Source organism: Rhineura floridana, chromosome 1 (assembly GCF_030035675.1).
Source record: "Rhineura floridana isolate rRhiFlo1 chromosome 1, rRhiFlo1.hap2, whole genome shotgun sequence".
NCBI classification, from domain to species: domain Eukaryota; kingdom Metazoa; phylum Chordata; class Lepidosauria; order Squamata; family Rhineuridae; genus Rhineura; species Rhineura floridana.
In genome coordinates this window covers 242,616,756-242,637,397 of record NC_084480.1, presented here as the reverse complement: position 1 = coordinate 242,637,397, position 20,642 = coordinate 242,616,756, and the positions used below count along the sequence as shown (strand labels likewise).

The 20,642-nt window shown below is 39.7% G+C and overlaps 1 protein-coding gene across 2 annotated transcripts in view; it reads right to left on the bottom strand.

Moving 5' to 3' along the window:
* Positions 1-1,252: 1,252 nt before the first annotated feature.
* MYOM1 (myomesin 1) overlaps positions 1,253-20,642 on the bottom strand; it is a 120,000-nt gene continuing 100,610 nt past the window's right edge. For both annotated transcript variants that reach the window (XM_061596157.1, XM_061596149.1), the window contains 5 exons: positions 16,196-16,359; positions 15,190-15,226; positions 13,464-13,486; positions 11,763-11,818; positions 1,253-2,135 (listed from right to left, as the gene is read on the bottom strand). In XM_061596157.1, coding sequence (XP_061452141.1) covers positions 1,836-2,135; positions 11,763-11,818; positions 13,464-13,486; positions 15,190-15,226; positions 16,196-16,359 — 580 coding nt within the window. In that variant the 3' untranslated portion in view covers positions 1,253-1,835. The remainder of the gene's footprint in view (positions 2,136-11,762; positions 11,819-13,463; positions 13,487-15,189; positions 15,227-16,195; positions 16,360-20,642) is intronic.

The window sequence follows — 20,642 nt, the reverse complement described above, 5'->3', positions numbered from 1 at the left end:
GCAAGAAACATCCTCAGAGCATGTTAAGAGTCTTTATTGAAAGACATTAAGGCCAGAGGCTTAAGAGTAAATACATGTAGAGATTCATCAGTCACCCCCCCTTCTGGGACATCTCTCTCCATAGATGAACACAAAAAGACAGCCTCTCAGCTCAGAGGCATAATTCAGAAGAGCACAACACATAGTCTCTGTTAGAACTTTCCCAGTCGTTATCAGATGGCTACCATAGCAACGACCCTGGCAGTCCGTTCCCAGACAGATCATAGACATAACTCCCCCTTAACCACAGTTACGTCTTCACACTTGCAGGCTTCATGGAAAACTACTAGAGACAGTAATGCCAGCTGGTCACCAGCCCAACAATGCACTCACAACAGTGCAGTTACTGCAGTCTTGTATCTAAGCACTCACAACAATGAATTGCAGGTGAGTGAGTGGGCTGGTGGTAGAGAAAGTATGGAGCATTCCTCTGTGCCCAGCATAGAAAGTAGCAATTTCTGAGGATTTATTTACAAGGATATGTTAATGCAATCTGAAATGTCCTTTACTAATGATTAAGATTGCTGTCCATTGTAATTCATTTGTGAACATTTTCCTGCTTAATGTTTAAAGCTCATAAAATTTAATTTAAATTTATACTACTAGTATTGTATAGTGTCATGATTAAGACTGCAATCCAATACATGTCTACTCAGAAGTAAGCTCCATTGGGTTCAATGGCACTTACTCCCTATTAAGTGTGTATTGGATTGCAGCCTAAGAGACCTAACTGAGAAGTCCTTAATTCAATTTCTACCTCAACCATTAACTCTCTGGATGGCTCTAAGCAAGTCATTTGCAGAGCCTGAGGCCTCTACAACTGCCCACTCCCCTCAGTTGCTGCAGCCCTGGGACTATCCATTGCCCACCAAGTTTAGAAAAAGTCACTGACCAAAAATGAATAATAGCTAAGAGCTTCTTAGGCACTGAAGAGCAAACCTCCTTTGTTCCACTTACAATTATGAGCAAGCTTAAAGTTGGAGGAATGCTTAAGTAGTTTTTGTAGTGGAGACTGAAGCAGGCAGAGGTTAGTGTAGAATAAATTAAAATATCATCCCCTCCTTTCTTTGTGCTGAAGTGAAAACCAAAGTGAAGATTATTACAGGCAAAAAAGGTATAAGAAGAAGTGAGGTGAGGGATGGTGTTAAACTAAAGGAATAGTGAACAGCCGCCAGGATAGCGAGCAAGTAAACAAGACACAGAAAAAACAAGGTGAAAGAAAAGTGTTTCATTTATTTATTTTTGAATACTGAGGAGAGTTCAAAAGTTTTCACCGATACTGGTGTGTATTAATATCATGGCAACACACAGCACTTGTTTGCTTTAACATCTACTTTCTAGTCCTATACAATACACTCAGTTGATACTAGATTACCAATAAACTCAAATCCAGATTCCAGTTGAGAAAATCATCTCCAATAAACCATTGTAATTTCTCATCCTTTCACTTCCCTCACTGATTAAATGACTTCCTTAAATATTATGCTTCTGACTTATGAACGGCCAGACTTTGAAAAATAGGCAAATGATTGCCACATGCACTCACTGACAGTTTTTGCCTGATTTAAGATTAAAGGCTGAGAGAAGAGAAAATATAAGAAGATCATGTGACAGAAGGTTGTGGGGAGAGGAACATTATCCATTTTTGCCTGACGTAAGTAAATTACAGTGCCTAAAACGAGACGAGTGAAAGGATTCAGACCTACCTCCTATTCACTGGCAAAACAGTTTACACACACATCATTAAACCAGGTAGAATTCACGCTCTTAAACATTTGTCCATCATAGTTTTAGCTTCATGCCTTCTTTTTCTTATCTTTTGTATCATGTTCTAGATGGGCCATTGGGGGAATCCCTTCCTCAGGTATGAACACACTTACAGTGAAATCACTTGTCTCTGTCCCATACTGGTTTTTCACTACAAGGCTGTACCTCCCTGAGTCAACTGTAGTGACACAAGTGACGGTGAAGCAGGCTTTTTTTTCTGATTCATATTTCAGGATGATATGGTCATCTCCTATCAGACGCTTTTCATTCTTCAGCCATGAAACTTCTGGGGCAGGATTTCCCCAGACATTGCAAGTAAGATTAAGCGCCTGCAGGAAGCATACAAAAGATTATAAATAGCAGCTCTAAATAAACATCCTGAATATATATACTCCCTGAATATGCTCAGTTCTTAACATACTTCTGTAAAAAAGATAGATATAGATATAAATATCTGTTGTTAGGAAGTTTTGTATTACTATAATCCTTCAATATTTTACAGACTCTTCCCAATAGTTATCACAGACTACAACACACTAATTTTAACACAAAATTAAATGTTGAGATTGCTTGAACATTTGGCTGTTTAAAAAGTCGTTTTTTAATTTTTAGAAGGTTGCTTCTATAAGAAAGGGCACAAAAATGATTGCAAATCAGACTTCTAAATCTAAAGAACAGTTAAGAATGCAATTAAGCTGCAGTTAAAGTATATTCTAACAGTTTCACCAGACTGGCTGAGTAGTTTCACTTATTTTTTAAAAACCACATCTAATTGCCTTGCTTTTAACCTGAAATCAATAGTGTTTTCCCAAGGAAAATTCCTAATCATGATCTGTGGTTCTCAAAGGCACTATGTGCTATATATGCCTGTGAGCATGAATTATGAATCAAATGGAAAAGAAGCACCTTCATTATCCATTTGTTAAATAAGCAATCGTTTCAGCTGAAAGCTGCTTCAAGGTGAAAAACCCATTACACAACCTAGCTGTCAAAGCTCCTTTATGGCATTTCTCTCTATCAGTGCCATCCCAGAAATAGATTCTTGTAAAATATTCAGTATACCACCAGCTTTAGCACAAAGGATTCATTTAGATAATAAATATTATTTATTTATTTATTTATTTTATTTTATTTATAGACCGCCCATAGCGAATAGCTCTCTGGGCGGTGAACAGCAGAGTTAAAATACAAAGTTACAATAAAACATACAAAATCACAACAAAGTAGAATAAAAACATTAAATATAAAACATGAACGTTAAAATGCCTGGGAGTATAACCAGGTCTTAACCTGGCGCCTAAAAGAAAGTACTGTAGGCGCCAGGCGTATCTCCTCAGGTAAGCTGTTCCATAGTTCGGGGGCCACCACAGAAAAGGCCCTGGATCTAATAACAATCCTCCGGGCATCCTGATGGGTTGGTACCCGGAGGAGGGCCTTAGATACTGAACGAAGTGAACGGGTAGGTTCATAGCGGGAGTGGCGTTCCATCAGATATTGCGGTCCCACACCGTGTAAGGCTTTATAGGTCAAAACCAGCACCTTGAATCTGGCTCGGAAACGAATAGGTAGCCAGTGCAAACGGGCCAGGACAGGTGTTATATGCGCGGACCAATGGGTCCCCGTCAACAACCTGGCTGCCGCATTTTGCACTAGCTGAAGTTTCCGAACGGTCTTCAAGGGCAGCCCTACGTAGAGCGCATTACAGTAGTCCAATCTAGAAGTTACCAGAGCGTGAACAACAGAGGCGAGATCGTCACTGTCCAGATAGGGGCGTAGTTGGGCTACTAAGCGAAGATGGTAAAACGCATTCCGCGCCACCGAGGCCACTTGAGCCTCAAGCGACAAGGAAGGGTCAAAAAGGACCCCCAAACTACGAACCTGTTCCTTCAAGGGGAGTGTAACCCCATCTAGAACAGGCTGAACATCCACCATCTGGGCAGGTAAAGAGCTCACCAACAGTGTCTCAGTCTTGTCTGGATTGAGTTTCAGTTTATTAGCTCTCATCCAGTCCATTATCGCGGTCAGGCAATGGTTCAGCACATCAACAGCCTCACCTGAAGAAGGTGAAAAGGAGAAGTAGAGTTGCGTGTCATCAGCGTACTGATGGCAGCGCACTCCAAAACTCCTGATGACCGCACCCAGAGGCTGCATGTAGATGTTAAAAAGCATGGGGGACAAGACCGACCCCTGAGGGACTCCACAATGGAGAGTCCAGGGTGTCGAGCAGTGTTCCCCAAGCACTACCTTCTGGCGACAATCCGCTAAGGAGGAGCGGAGCCACTGCCAAGCAGTGCCCCCAACTCCCAACTCCGCGAGCCTCCCCAGAAGGATACCATGGTCAATGGTATCAAACGCCGCTGAGAGATCAAGGAGAATCAACAGAGTCACACTCCCCCTGTCCCTCTCCCGACAAAGGTCATCATACAGGGCGACCAAGGCTGTTTCGGTGCCAAAACCGGGCCTAAAACCGGATTGAAACGGATCCAGACAATCGGTTTCATCCAAAAGCGCCTGGAGCTGGCCGGCAACCACCCGTTCCAAGACCTTGCCCAAAAAAGGGACATTCGCCACCGGCCTGTAGTTGTTCAGAACATCTGGGTCCAAAGAAGGTTTCTTCAAAAGAGGTCTCACTACTGCCTCCTTGAGACTACCAGGGACTACTCCCTCTCTCAAGGAGGCATTTATCACCTCTTTGGCCCAGCCGGTGGTTACAGCCCTGCCGGTCTTCACCAGCCAAGATGGGCAAGGATCCAGGGTGGACGTGGTCGCCCGCACCATTCCAAGCACCTTGCCCACTTCCTCAAGCTGCACCAACTGAAATTCATCCAACAATGAAGGACAAGACCGCGCTCTGGACACTCCAATGGAATCATCTGTAATAACATCAGAGTCTAAGTCCCGACGGATGCAAGCAATCTTGTCTTGGAAGTGCTCCGCAAATTCGTTGCAGCGGGCTTCTGATGTTTCTTTAGTATCATGAGGGGCAGAATGTAAGAGCCCTCGTACCACCCTAAAAAGCTCTGCTGGGCGGCAAAGAGATGATCTAATGGTGACAGCAAAGTAAGACTTTTTTGCTGCCCTAACCGCTTTTACATACGCCTTAGTGGAGGCACTCACCAAAGAATGACTGCATCCATCAGGAGTTCGCCTCCACCTGCACTCTAGCCTCCTTCTCTCTTGCTTCATCACTCTCAGCTCCGGGGTATAATTGAAGCTGGAGTGTAGAATGCAAGTAAAATAAAGAGTCTACAGACACTCTTTTCTGGGTGGTGGCTCAGCAAAGAGAACATTTTAACTTTTACTAAAGTAACAAATTGCTTAGCTGCTCTTTTTCTGTTAGAGCCATATGACAATGGAACCAATTACCTCGAGAGGTAGTGGGCTCTCTGACACTGGAGGCATTCAAGAGGCAGCTGGACAGCCATCTGTCGGGAATGCTTTGATTTGGATTCCTGCATTGTGCAGGGGGTTGGACTTGATGGCCTTATAGGCCCCTTCCAACTCTACAATTCTATGATTCCTAAGAGAATGGCACTAGTGGATTTCTCAATCCATTTTTCTAAGTATTTAAATAAAATTGCTTCAGTGATAAGTCCATGTAAATTAGGCTCAACCACAACTAAGCAGTACAGATCAAATTTCAAACAAAACAAACATATTTCTAAAACACTGTTGAGATCAGTCTGCAGGCCACCATAACATGAAATGTTCATCTGAACAAATATGGTGAGTAAATGAGAAAAATGAAGACCCCAAGGAAATGCTTTTATGTGGGTAACACTTCTTGAGCATTATGGTAGGGTTTCAAATCATCTGTAAGGATTTGCCCAGCAATGCAGTGCTATATAATGCTTGTTCTTAGTTGAGCAATTTTTAAATCAATAAATTTGAAATATGATTGAGAAATAGATTAATATTTCCACTATGAGATCATTGTATATAATTTCTGTCATGTATAATTTTGTAGGCATCACTGTCTTTTTCTTTGCCTTATCTTTGATGTCCTAATGTTGAAAGAGAAGCCGGTGAAAGTAGAGTGCAACACAATACTCCCCTGTAGTTTTCCATTATAAGCCCTATTTTCAAGAAAACAAGGAGGAGTTTTAGGTAGCAAAGGACAAGAAAGGACAAAAGGGGGGGGAACCAATAATGAATAAAGGTGAATATAGCTTAAAAGGGGAGGGAACCCTGCTTGTTTCCCTCTGAATAGCAGAAATAACAGAGAAGAAAATCTATACAGGAGTAGGTAGCAATAATAGGTTATCAATCTGGCACAAATAATTCAGAATCTGCTTCAATCTTAACAAAGACTACTTTAGTGCAGGAGGTCATGTCGTGCTTTTCCAAGTAGTTAAAGGTCCTCTGAGCCACCAAATCTGCAGTGTTTCAGATATAATGGGTTGTCCCCAATGTTAGCTATACTCAGAGGAGACCTATTTAAATTAATGGACATGATTAACTTAGGTTAATTAATTTCAATGGGTCTAGTTGGGTATAATCCAATTATCTTGGCTTAGTAAAGCATTGTTTATGAAGAAAAGAATGAATGTTGGGCCTGCTTGCTCTCCTCCACTCTGTTTCCCTACAATCATGTGCCAGCTTGGCACTTCTATTCTGGTCTCTTCAAACCACAGTTTCCTGTTACATTCAGATGGATCAGATTCTGCTCTCATGACCCAGTTTGTAAACTGACTGCAGTTTCCCAGAACAGATATAACAGAAAGTGATCTAAACTAACTAGATTAAAAGAGTCAAAACGGGCATGGGGGGGCAGGAGGACTTTCCTGATCAAAGCCTCATGGCTCCTCTTTCTCCAAAATTAAAGCAGCTAAGTTAAGCATGCTTGTTTAAACACACTACATGTAGGTTGTCCCTGAGACACTCAAGTATAGAGGACTAGGGAAGGCCCAGCTGAGATAAAAGCTTTGCTTGATTAGTAATTTGACTAAGTATACCATTTAGTGGTGTGCCATTTGAAGATCTCACATACAATGAGAAATAAGCACATAGGTTCACAACTGTTGGCAAGGCAGCAATCTGGCATGATTAACCAATTCCAAATTACAGGAATAGTGATGTTAAATGAACTAAAGCTTGATTCATCATATTTACAGCACAGTTCTTTGCATATTTATTTCAATGTAAGTCCCATTGTGTTCAGTTGGGCTTCTTCCCATTGAAGTGTGTCTAGAATAGAAGCCTATCTTGTAGAAATATACCATGTTTTATTTTTCTTCAATTTCTTATTAACCAGACCGGTCAATTCTTTGATGATATAAAAAAACCAGAGAATTTAAACCAGAGATGAATATGATAGGTTAGTTGACACATAAGGGTTTGTTTACATGCATGTAAGTGAAGGCTGTACTGTATTAAATCATTTCATGTAATTACCATTATGCAGAGTCATTAATTAAGAAACCAATGCGATTTTTCAAAAATAAATGTGTCCTTTGGGAATTTGGGCTAGCATGGAGATAGCCCCCATGTTGAAATGGTGAGCCACTATACAAAACTGGCTTACAGTGGGGTAATAGCTGCTATACCATACACTAATAATATAGGCTATATATTCTATAGGCTATTAGTGTTCACATTATATAATGATTAAAAACCTTACCAAAAATTATTTATATTGGTTGAGAAAAAAATCCTAAAAGATACCTGAAATTGGGGAAAGGCAGCATTTTGACCTGAGTTTTTCACAGACCAAGAAAATGTGTTGTCAATTTTCTAACTGCAAAAAAGCTCCCTGTCTGTAGTCTTGAATGCCAAAAGTCAGGCTGGAGTGAATTTATATTATCTGCTTACAGAGCATGAGAATACTGTTTCATTATGTAAGTGCTAGCGTCACCAGAATGCAGCTAGGAAAGTCATGCACCTGTATAAAACTATACAGTGCCAAAGGAGAGAGACAGCTATGAGATACACATCAGGCAGGATGAGATGAGAGGATTTTCCCTCTTGTTCTGCTGCAGCACCAGAAACATTCTCAATGAACTAATGAGGACCAAGCTGGATGTGATCAAGAAATCATCTTAAAAGCATCAGCAGGGAGAAGGCCAAAACTGGATAAGACCCACAGTGCTGAGGGTGGGGGTTTAACATTTTTTTCTCATTTAAATAACCTCTAAAATGTTTATTAGCCATGGTGGGGAAGCAGAGAGGTACACATAAAGCAGAGTATAAGGAAAAGATTTCGTTTCATTTTCCCCACTTGTTTTTGTTTTTAATGTTTCATTCTTTTTTTTATTTGTTCATTCATTTTTCCATTGAGTACAGTGGAAAACCCAGCCATTCATCTGCTGCCTCTAACTATGGTGTCTGGTCTATCCAAATGACATGACATTTTCAGACTTTCTATACCCCGCTTCCCTGGGCATCAGCCCTGTCCAATTTCAGAAATATAGGACCAAGGGTCTCCATTTTATAGGCAATTTTAAAAGGTGCAGAGACATCTAAATATCACCCAACTGATATCTAAATTAAAATGCAGTGATTACTAGGAGCCAACATGGATCTATGAAGAACAAATCCTGCCAAACTAATTTTATATCTTTTTTGATCGGGTAACCCCCCTTGTAGACTGTAGGAATACTGTGCACATAATATATCTTGACTTCAGCAAAGCTTTTGACAAAGTGCCCCATGATAATTCTGATTAGCAAACTAGCTAAATGTGGGCTGGATGGAACAACTATCAGGTGGATCCACAGTTCGCTCCAGAATCGTACTCAAAGAGTGCTTATCAATGGTTCCTTCTCAAACTGGGCAGAAGTAACGAGTGGGGTACCACAGGGCTTGGTCCTGGGCCCAGTGCTCTTCAACATTGTCATTAATGACTTGGATGAGGAGGTACAGAGCATGCTTATCCAATCTGCAGGTGATACAAAATTGGGGGGGGGGGGCACAGCTAATACCGTGGAAGAAAGAAACAAAATTCAAAGGGACCTTGATAAGCTGGAGCATTGGTCTGCAAACAACAGAATGAAATTCAACACGAAGAAGAGACGACTGAGGGGAGATATGATAGCACTCTTCAAGTACATGAAAGGTTGTCACATAGAGGAGGGCTGGGATCTCTTCTCGATCATCCCAGAGTGCAGGACACTGAATAATAGGCTCAAGTTGCAGGAAGCCAGATTTCGACTGTACATCAGGAAAAACTTCCTAACTGTTAGAGCCATACAATAATGGAACCAATTACCTAGAGAGGTAGTAGGCTCTCCGACACTGGAGGCATTCAAGAGGCAGCTGGACAGCCATCTGTTGGGAATGCTTTGATTTGGATTCCTGCATTGAACAGGGAGTTGGACTTGATGGCCTTATAGTCCCCTTCCAACTCTACTATTCTATGATTCTATGAAATGCAAAGTTCTACACTTAGGAAAAATAAACCAAATACACAGTTATAAGATGGGGAATACTTGGCTCAGCCATATGACATGTGAGAAGGATCTTGGAATTGTCGTTGATCACAAGCTGAATATGAGCCAACAGTGTGATGTGGCTGCAAAAAAGGCAAATACTATATAAGGCTACATTAACAGAAGTATAGTTTCCAAATCATGTGAAGTATTAGTTCCCCTCTATTCTGCCCTGCTTAGGCCTCATCTTGAGTACTGCATCCAGTTCTGGTCTCCGCACTTCAAGAAGGATGAAGACAAACTGGAACAGGTTCAGAGGAGGGCAGCAAGGATGATCAGGGGACTGGAAACAAAGCCCTATGAGGAGGGACTAAAAGAACTGGGCATGTTTAGCCTGGAGAAGAGAAGACTGGGGGGAGATATGATAGAATTCTTCATGAAAGGTTGTCACACAGAGGAGGGCCAGGATCTCTTCTCGATCGTCCCAGAATGCAGAACACAGAATAGTGGGCTCAAGTTGCAGGAAGCCAGATTTTGACTGAACATCAGGAAAACCTTCCTAACTGTTAGAGCCATACGACAATGGAACCAATTACCTCGAGAGGTAGTCAGCTTTCCAACACTGGAGGCATTCAAGAAGCAGCTGCACAGCCATCTGTCGGGAATGCTTTAATTTGGATTCCTGCATTGAGCAGGGGGTTGGACTTGATGGCCTTATAGGCCCCTTCCAACTCTACCATTCTATGATTCTATGAAAGAGAGCTTCCTACACTGTCAGTTTCATTCTTTTCTCTCTTACGCCTTTCTGTGAATAGTACATAGGATTCTTCAGTGTCAATCAATGCCTCCAATGCAAAGCAGTTAAAAACACATGAACAAGTAAATGAACAATTTTTCTTTTCATTTTCTTCTTTCAAGTTCCATTTGTTTTTACAATAAAAAGGATCGAACAAATGGGGGCTCACTTCCTTTCTTTTCTTTCATTTTTAATACGAACACACATCTCTTTAAGTTAATATAGCATGCAAAATATGAAGCTCTAAATGTTGCTGTACTAATTGGCTGTATTTTTCCACTGTTCACATAGGCCCAGAAATTACATTGGAAAATCTCTTGACTATATGCATTTCCAATTCAGGCTAAATCTAGACCTAGCCTAGACATATATCCTGTCATGTACCTAATTAGACACATTTCAATCAATGAAGATGTGCTTATGTTGTAAGACAAATTATAATTATACATTCAGGAGGTTTTCTTTTTTTCTCACTATCTGTCAAGCAAGCTTCAACTTCATTTCTCACAGATCATCAGCACAGGGCAAAGGCCCAAGACTAGTGACAGAAAGTTAGTGTTTGTTTATCTCACAAAACTATTCAGGGAGCAGTGGGGAGTGAATACATGTCTTGAGGATAAAGTAGTTCATGTTACATTATTCCTTGCAGAACAGTTGAACAGTAAATCTACTACTGAAATCACAGGACCAAATATATTTTGTTCCTGTAAAGTGTCTTTACAAATTAAATTGCATAAAAGAATGCTAAATTAGTGTTCAAAATTGTTACTGATGATGATGAGGATAATTCTGAATCAGACCAGAAGCAATCAGTTGTAGATGATTGTTGGAAGCAAACCTGAATAAATTGAATCCAGAATCTTGGATACGTAGTGCTTACAGATGACGATCTTAAGTTCTTTCTTTTAGATTAGATTTAAAAATGAAACAATATTACTAGGACATCTAATCCAGGTAACAATATACTGCTTTACACAGCATTTTCCAGTATAGCTTATAGTACCGGGACCAAATTCTGATGTCAATAATTCTGGAATATTAAATGAAATTATTTTTCTGAAATTATTTTAGCTCTATCACAGTGTTAAAGAGAGACCATTCCCCCATATACATTTTGAGCACACAATGAATTTTTTTGGCATAATTGTTGAAATAAATGGTGCATGTTTCCAAGTAAATGTGTTTAGGACTGAGGTGCCAGTCTCATTGAGAGAGTGCTTGGGCTCAAGCAGGTTTATTCAAGTGTGTCAACACAATTTCTTTTAAAAGTGGACTGTATATCATGCCTAGTTTTATGTCATTTTTAAAGACCATCTGAAAAGATGCCATCACACAGGAAGATTGTATATATCTGACTGATTGGGGGAAGAGAGTTCAAACTTCTGCACTGGGGGAGGATCTTGTGCATAAAGTATGAACTTTAAAGTTTCAGTTATAAGTTGTTCTTGGAGTTGATTCATATATTTTGAGCTCCGCAATGAAGATAAACACACTGAACGTAATTGAAATCAGTGGTCTTGCGCAGACAGCTCCATGTTAGATTGTGGCCTGAATGTTAGCTGGCACCCTCTTCACTCTTTTATAGCCTACTTAACAAATGAATTTGCCCTAAATACATAAAGCTGGCCTGTCTAGCACAGAGCATCATCACGGAGGATGAATAGAGAGAACTACCTCTTTATTTTTTTTATTTTTAAAAAGGCAGGGCCTGAGTACTTCTGAAGCTTTCTCTTCTCTGACAAAAAGGAAGTTACAAAACTGTCATCTTAAAAGTTTCAGTTAATTTACTGTACCTTGCCTTCCTGGATAGTGACAACGTCGGGGAGCCCTCCAAGCACCCGGGCACGATCTGAAAATAACATTAGTAATTTTTTTTCTTTATTGTCTGCAAGATAAGCCCCAGATTTCATTTTCCCTCCAGTACCTTTCTTTTATCTTAGATTTCTATAAGCTGCCAGTGATGCATGCAAACTGTGAATCCATATTTCTAACTCACTTTGCTTGAAGTGAAAGTAATGTCATATTTACTGGGAATGTCATAGTGTCATAGTGTTAATATTTGACTATGAATCACTGGTTCCATTAGCATAAGATATACAGGTAGATGTTAAATATGAAGGGCTCTGGTCCTATGTGCTTAAATTTAAGAGCCAGCAATGCTGTAATATATATATATATATATTAAAAAGTAACCTATGTTCTCCTGTCTTGATGTTATGCATTTTCTAAGCCATGCTCACCATCATAGGGAAGCTGTCTTATATCCAGTCAGATCATTATTTATATTTATTTATTTATGGAATTTTGTCTATATTGCCATGTCATCAAATGTCAAGCTGGTGTACATTGTTTAAACACTCACCCTATTCCTGTGATTGTAATATGTTTTAATTGTTTTTAACATTAAATTTTAAACTGTTGTAACCTCCCCTGGGACTTTCTGGTGAAGGGCGGGTAATAAATATAACGATGATGATGATGCATCATTTAATTTTTTTTAAAAAAATAAAAACTACAGATAATCATTAAGGTGACTGGCTATTCAAAAATTAAATAGCTGTCAATCAAAACAGTTGGCAGGGATTGAACCTGGAACCTTATGTATACAAACCACATGCAAGGGCCTCCTTTGTTAGTTGCTACTGTCAGGGATGGGGAAATGTATATCACTTCAACATCAGGGACAAGGGTAAGTTTTATTATGCATTAAGAAAAAGGTGGCAGGGGGGAGAACTTGGCATGAGTCTGCCATTTTATGGCCAATAACTTATTTATTTATTTATTATTTGATTTATATCCCGCCCTTCCTCCCAGCAGGAGCCCAGGGCAGCAAACAGAAGCTCTAAAAACACATCAAAACATCATAAAAACAGACCCTAAAATACACCAAAACAAAACAACTTTAAAAACATTTTTTTAAAAAAAGCTTTTAAAACATCTTTTAAAAAGGGTTAAAAACATATTGTTTTTTAAAAAACATATTAAAAAGCAATTCCAACACAGACACAGGCTGGGATAGGTCTCAACTTAAAAGGCTTGTTGACTTTTAACTTAGTTGAATTGTTTTTCAATACATATACTAATACTACTAGAAAAGTATTGTTGTAGGCTACATGCTGTTCCATTTTGTGGCATTTGCCACTTACAGTGAATGATGATGATTAACAGGCAATCTAGGTCAGCAAGGAATGCAAGTCAGACCCCATCTGCCAAGGTGCAGGCTAGAAGAAACAGTTCTGCAGTTCTTGCATGTGGTAGGCAAGAATCAGCCTTTGCAAGGCTGCTAATAATGCTTGTGATGCATCAGATACTGGTTCAAGATTCTTTCAACCTGTCTGGATGCCTGCCTTATGATCGGCTTGTATATTTCTAAACAGAAATACTCTTTCTTCATGAGGAAACTGCTCTGAAACTTCCTACCAGCAGATAAGTGAGGAACATTGCATCCTATTGATAGTAAAGACAGCCACCAACAGAAAAGGCCGTTCACTTACTTTTCTCTGCAACAGCAGCTGCTCTGAAATTGAAAAAAGACAAAAAGAAAACTCACTTTCTTTCTCACCGCTAAAGTGTGGTGACTGAAAACATTACTTTGTATATGTCTTTATAAACAGTTGAACAAAATCTTTCTGCATAAAGCTTTGATTTAATGATGCAATTTTCTTATAATATATTGCATAATTTGTAATTATGTTAAGAGTGCGGAGCTGGGTGCAAATGAACCCACTGTCAGAGACCAAGTAACACAAGACAAAAACCTTTGCAAAGGGGACCCAATACTTACACGCCGAAGCTTGCTAGCATGGGAACCTCGTTTATTTGCGTGCAGGAGAATATATAGGCTCACCCCGAAGTTTACAATATCGGGTGTGCGTCATAATAACAAAAGAAGCAATTGCCAATAATTACAGTTCTAGGAGCATATGAAAGGAGGTAAAGGGGTACAGAAAAAAGGAGCACTATTGGAAACATCAAGACTATCTTCCAGACTCCATGTCTGCACATTTCACATGTCCTTGAGATAAGCACTATGTAACAGTAGACAAAGACAACTATTGAGGGGAGGCCCAGCTGCAACCGGGCGCCCCCTAAACTGGAGACAGGCATGATATTGCTTTGCTTGCATATCAAAGGTACAAAACAAGTCAAGGATATGAGGGGCATAAGACAGCATTTGACATTCTTGTGTAAGGCACATTAGCAACAATAAGCAAGGTTACATGAATGTGATAAAGAAATGCATAGTAGGGAGGTTTCCAGCTTAAACCGGCTTTTATTATGCGAGCCACTGGAATGTAGGTAAGGGTCAGGTCACCAGGAAATAAACCGACATTTTATATCAAAAAGCCCAAATAAAGGCCACTTTGGTTCTATTTCCCAGAAAGCCCAAGCTAGTGTTAGCCTAAGTGAACTATAGTACCATAAAACAGAAGATCACAAATTAGCACTCTTCCCGGGTGTAATAAGAGAGTTGGGGAGACAGGGCGGCTTGCGTGTTGGGTTTGGACCTAACAGTATCATAAAACAACACTCATCACAACCCAGGTCAGGGTTATAATACATATTTCCTAATGCTAAAACTATCTTTGACTAATGGATAAATTATTGGACTAAAATCTTCTTTAAAAATGTTAATAAAAGCTGGAAATGGCATAACTTTCTGTCAAAAAAGTTCCTGGAGTGGGGGATAAACTAGACTAAAACAGTTCTTCAGACCCCCATACCTTCTTCTGGTAAGTTTCTTACCAGAAAAGGCACGATAAGTTCCTAGCTCCCAAGCTGGAGTTCAGCTGCTCAACAAAACACAGGACCTTCCCAAAGCAGCCTCCCCCACCCTCAGGTTCTCCAGCCATCTCCATCTTACATCCGCATGTACTTCTCTCCACCAGAGTCTGGCTCACCACTGATTCTACTTTTCTCTCTTCCTCGGCTCCTTTCCAGGCTCTCTCTCCACTGTGGGAAACACCCTCAAACACCTGCTCTGCTGATGGCCTCTTCTCCTCCCCCCCCGTCCCGTCCCACTGTTCTTTATGCAACCATGGTGGGTGGGTGGGAGAGTGTGTTAGACAGACAGTTGCTACTGTGCTGTGTCACTTTCAGCTGTGCTTACTTCTAGGAGTGCTGCAGAGGCCAGCATTAGCCATTTCCAAGCCCTCACACTTTCTCAAACAGAAGCCCCATTATCTTATTTATATTTATTCTTCTATGAATAATACTCACTTTAACCTCTGGAATTCAGCAAAAGCTTCATCAAATGCTTAATAAAAAAAGAACAGGGTTTAGAGTAATAGTCTTTATAATGACAATTTGTGTTGTTATATCTTTATGGAGTTTTCTATGATTTTGTGAGATTTAAGTACTTTTTTAAAAAAAGGTTATAGAAGTAACTCTAATTATATCAAACAGCACCTACATTTGTTATTATCTTTAAAGCCCTAAATGGCTTGTCAATAACCTCCTTGAGGGACCTTCTTCTAAGTGCTTTCTTATGCTATCTGTACGCATTGGTTACATTTGCACAGAATGCTACGCCATGGTTTGTTTTCATCATGGTTTGTTCAACAAGCTATGAGTCATGCCACACAGCTTGTTCTTCCAACGCTTGGTTTGCTTTCCAGCTGCTCGTGTCTGTGTAGATTGGTCACCCTACCTCAAATGCTCATCAAACAAATGATGGTAAAACAAAACAGTTAGGTTCAGACGTAATACCAAACCACAGTTAAAAACAAGGCATGGTTTGTAAGCCAACAAATCAGGGCTTCACATCATGGTTTGTGAATATTTGGGCATAACTAAACAAACATGGCTTAGTTTCATGTATGCATCAGGCCATTGTTGTGTTAACTGTTTCATTATTTTGATGATGTGGATTATTATTTTAATTTTGACCTTTTTTTATTCTGCTGCTTTGAGTACCTCCATAAGGAAGTAAAAAGCACAATACCTTTTAAAAATACAAATAAACAAAACCTTTGCAGCCATAAATTTAGCTGCCCTGCATGCTCCTGGGGTACTCACATTGGGGTCACCAAGTAGTGAGATCCAGACTATAGCCTGAAGCTCAAGTTAGAAGGAGGCAAGTAGGCGCTCTAAACTAGCCTTTTGCGAGTTACATTGAGAATCAGGATAAAAGTAATTGCTCCTAGCACTCATAATGAATTTTCTCAATTTCTGCATTAATAAGCTGAAGGTGCTAACAAAGATAGCGATAATGTAATCTATTTACCTTGCCCAGAAAGATCCACTTTTTTTGTGTGTCCAGTTTTACCATCAAAGAGCTCCAATATATATCTTCCCTTGTCATTGGATGTTGGCTCATTGATTTGCAACCATATTTGCTCCCCAGTGACACCAGTCTTAACTCTATCAGTATACTTAATTTTGGCATCACTGGAAAAAGAAGAAACAAACCAATATGGGCAATGTGTCCCTTTCAATTGTACATGTTTGGCATTTCAGTAGATAATTTCCAGAAGCATTACAATAAACTGAATCCAAGCATCCATTATTCCTTTTACAGACACTTCTGAAACCAGCCTAGCTGTGTGTCAAGATAATGCACAAGTTTTAAACATGTTCTCATATAGATAATGACCTGTCTAAACAACATTTCTATTTCAGTTCTTTCGCTGAAAGACAATGCCATATGCTTCAAAGGAGTTCTTCCAACACTGCTTCAAAGGGTTGCTTTCATCTTCAGTGGCTCTGCCTGTCAAACTTGAACTTTAGTACTTATTAAATTCCCTTGCAGATATATTAATACTAAAACAGGAGTGATGATTAAAGGTTAGTTTTTAGACTATGGCCGTGGTATTGACTGTATGTGCTTAAAGGAAATTGTAGGGTGCTAAAGGCTGCTAGCAACACAGGCTCTTCCTAAACCTCTCCCATTTTGTGCACATTGTGGCAAGACGCTTGCAGCTCTTCTCCCAGGGAAAACAGGGACAATTTTCACCAGAACTGCACTGCAGGGTGAAAGAGTTAGCCCCTTGAGATGCATACATGGAGTTAACATATTGTTACACTTGCCCCACGTCCCTGAGATTCCAGGAACAAAATGCTTGCCTGGGTTCCCTTTGGAAAGAAGTAACTGGCAGCTTAGAGTACTTTGTAATGTTTTTAGTTTATTTACAAATAAATAAGTATCCAAAGTATCCAAAATGCAACATGAGTTATTGCTGGAAGATGAGACCCCCAGGTCAGATGGCACTCAGCGAGCTACTGGGGAAGAACAAAAGACAACTACGAGTAGTGCTGTGACTAATGATGCCGCTGTGTCAAAGCCAAATGGAAACCCAAAGGTTGATGTGCACAGATGAGAAAGAAGAGTCCGGAGTTGTACAATGTACACAATAGGAACATGGAATGTGAGAAGCATGAACCAGGGAAAGTTAGAACTTGTCAAGCAAGAAATGGACAGCATCAACATTACAATACTTGGCATGAGTGAATTAAAATGGATGGGAATGGGACATTTTCTATCAAGAAACTACAAAGTATTTTATGCAGGAAATGAGAAATTAAGAAGAAACAGGGTTGCTTTAATAATGAGGTAGCAAAAACAATTAGGAGCTATAACACAAGGTCTGTGCAAGTGATATCAATGAGATTTAATGGGAAACCTATTAACATAACCATCATCCAAGTCTACGCTCCAACTGCAAACGCAGAAGAAGAGGAATTGGAGAGATTTTACGCAGAAGTACAGGGAGAAATTGATCACACACCAAAACAAGATGTGCTGATAATCATGGGGGGCTGGAATACAAAAGTAGGGAACAGGGTAGAACTAGAAATTGTGGGGAAATGGGGTTTAGGAGACAGAAATGAAGCAGGAGACTTATTGAATTATGTGAAGCCAATAATTTGTTTCTTGCAAACACATTTTTTGAGCAACTGAAACTGTACACGTGGACATCACCAAATGGTCAATATAGCAATCAAATTGATTATATAACTGGTAGCAGAACATGGAGAAGTTCCATACTTTCTGCAAAAACAAGACCAGGAACAGACTGCGGTACAGATCATGAACTGGTTGTATCGAAAATCAGAGTAAAGCTAAAGAAGAAGAACAAAGCAATCATAATGCCAAAATACAATTCAAATAACATCCCAGAAGAATTTAAAGATCAAATAAGGACCAGATTTGAAACTTTAAACCTAGCTGATAGAGAACCAGAAGAACTATGGACTGAAGTCAGAGCCATTATCAGGGAAGAATGCAAAAAGGCAATACCTCTAATTAAAAAGAAAGACCTCAATGGATGACTGAAGAAACTCTTAAAATGGTTAAAGATAGAAGGAAAGCAAAAGCAAAAGGACACAGAAACTTAGTTAGAACAATAATGCAATAATACAGGGACTAGTAGACTAGTACATAGGGACAAAGAGAACAATTACAATAGTTACTGTATATAAATTGAAGAGGACAACAAAAAAGTAGAACAAGAGCCCTGTTCCAAAGGATTAAAGAAACCAAAGGGAAATTTACACCAAGAGTTGAATAATGAACAGGGGAACACACTGACTGACCAAGATAAAATAAAAGGAAGATGGAAGCAATACACTGAAGAATTATATAAAAGAGATGCAAGGATGACAGATTCATTCAAGGAGGAACCATATGATGAAGAACCAGAAATTTTAGAATGTGAGGTGAAAGCTGCTCTTACAATACTTGGAAGAAACAAATCACCAAGAATAGATGGCGTACCAATAGAGTTGCTGCAAGTTACTGGGACTGCATCTGTCCAAATTTTGACAAAAATCTATCAAGAAATATGGAAAACTAAACAATGGCCCACAGATTGGAAGCGTCCTAATTCCAAAGAAAGGGGATCCCAGGGAATGCAGTCATTATCGAACTATTGCCTTAATGTCCCATGCAAGTAAAGTAATGCTCAAGATTCTACAACAAAGGCGCTTACCATATATGGAGCAAGAAATGCCAGATGTCCAAGCTGGATTTAGAAAGGGAAGAGGTATCAGGGATCATATCGTAAACATACGTTGGATAATGGTACGGACCAAGGAATTTTAGAAGAAAATCACCCTGTGCTTTATAGATTACAGCAAAGCCTTTGATTGTGTAGATCATGAAAAAGTATGGAATGCTTTAAAAGAAATGGGGGTGTCTCTGTCTCTGATTGTCCTAATGCACAACCTATACTCTGGATAAGAGACTACTGTAAGGACAGAATATGGAGAAACCGTTTGGTTCCCAATCAGAAAGGGTGTGAGACAGGGGTGTATTCAGAGCTTGGAAAAGTTACTTTTTAAAACTACAACTCCCATCAGCCCCAGCCAGCATGGCCACTGGATTGGGCTGATGGGAGTTGTAGTTCAAAAAAGTAACTTTTCCAAGCTCTGGGTATATTTTATCATCCTATTCATTTAATCTATCTGCAGAACATATCATATGGAAAGCGGGATTGGACCAGGATGAAGGAGGTGTGAAAACTGGAGGGAGAAATATCAACAATTTAATATATGCAGACGATACCATACTACTAGCAGAAACCAGTAATGATTTGAAACAAATGCTGATGAAAGTTAAAGAGGAAAGCACAAAGGCAGCACTACAGTTGAATGTCCAGAAGACTAAAGTAATGACAACGGAAGATTTATGCAACTTTAAAGTTGACAATGAGGACAATGAACTTGTCAAGGATTATCAGTACTTCGGCACAGTCATTAACCAAAATGGAGACAATAGTCAAGAAATTAGAGGAACGCTCGGACTGGGGAGGGCAGCTATGAAACAACTAGAAAAGGTCCTCAAGTGCAAAGATGTATCACTGAACACTAAAGTCAGGATCATTCAGACCATGGTATTCCTGATCTGTATATATGGATGTGAAAGTTGGACAGTGAAAAAAGTGGATAAGAGAAAAATCAACTCATTTGAAATGTGGTGTCGGAGGAGAACTTTGCAGATACCATGGACCGCGAAAAAGATGAATAATTGGGTGTTAGAACAAATTAAACCAGAACTATCACTAAAAGCTAAAATGATGAAACTAAGGTTATCATACCTTGGACACATCATGAGAAGACATGATTCACTAGAAAAGACAATAATGCTGGGAAAAACAGAAGGGAGTAGAAAAAGAGGAAGGCCAAACAAGAGATGGATTGATTCCATAAAGGAAGCCATAGATGAACTTATAAGATCTGAACAGAGTGGTTTATAACAGATACTATTCGAGGTCACTGATTCATTGGGTCGCCATAAGTTGAAATCGACTTGAAGGGACATAAGAACAACAAATAAACAGATTGAGCATAGGTGGAAATACAGCTTAAAACATCAAACAGACAATCAAATCCACGGCCCCACATCATATCTCCATTCTCTGCAACCTAACTCTATCAGCTTACAGAACCCCCAAAACTTATATCTCTCATTTACTCTGTCTCTATCAAAAATTGTATCCGTTGTTCCTTTTAACTGACACACAAACAGATCTAGATTACATCATCCTTAGCTAGAAGAGCAAAAAAATATGATTCCTTTCAGGTCCTCCTGGGCATTTCCTAGTCACTCAGAACGCGCCCACTGCTCATGTACTCAACAATCTCCCTAATGCAAGGGAGGCATAGAACAGGGGTGGGAAACCGTTTCCAGCCAATGGGCCAGTTACCTAGGTCTCCAAACCCCCATGAGCCAT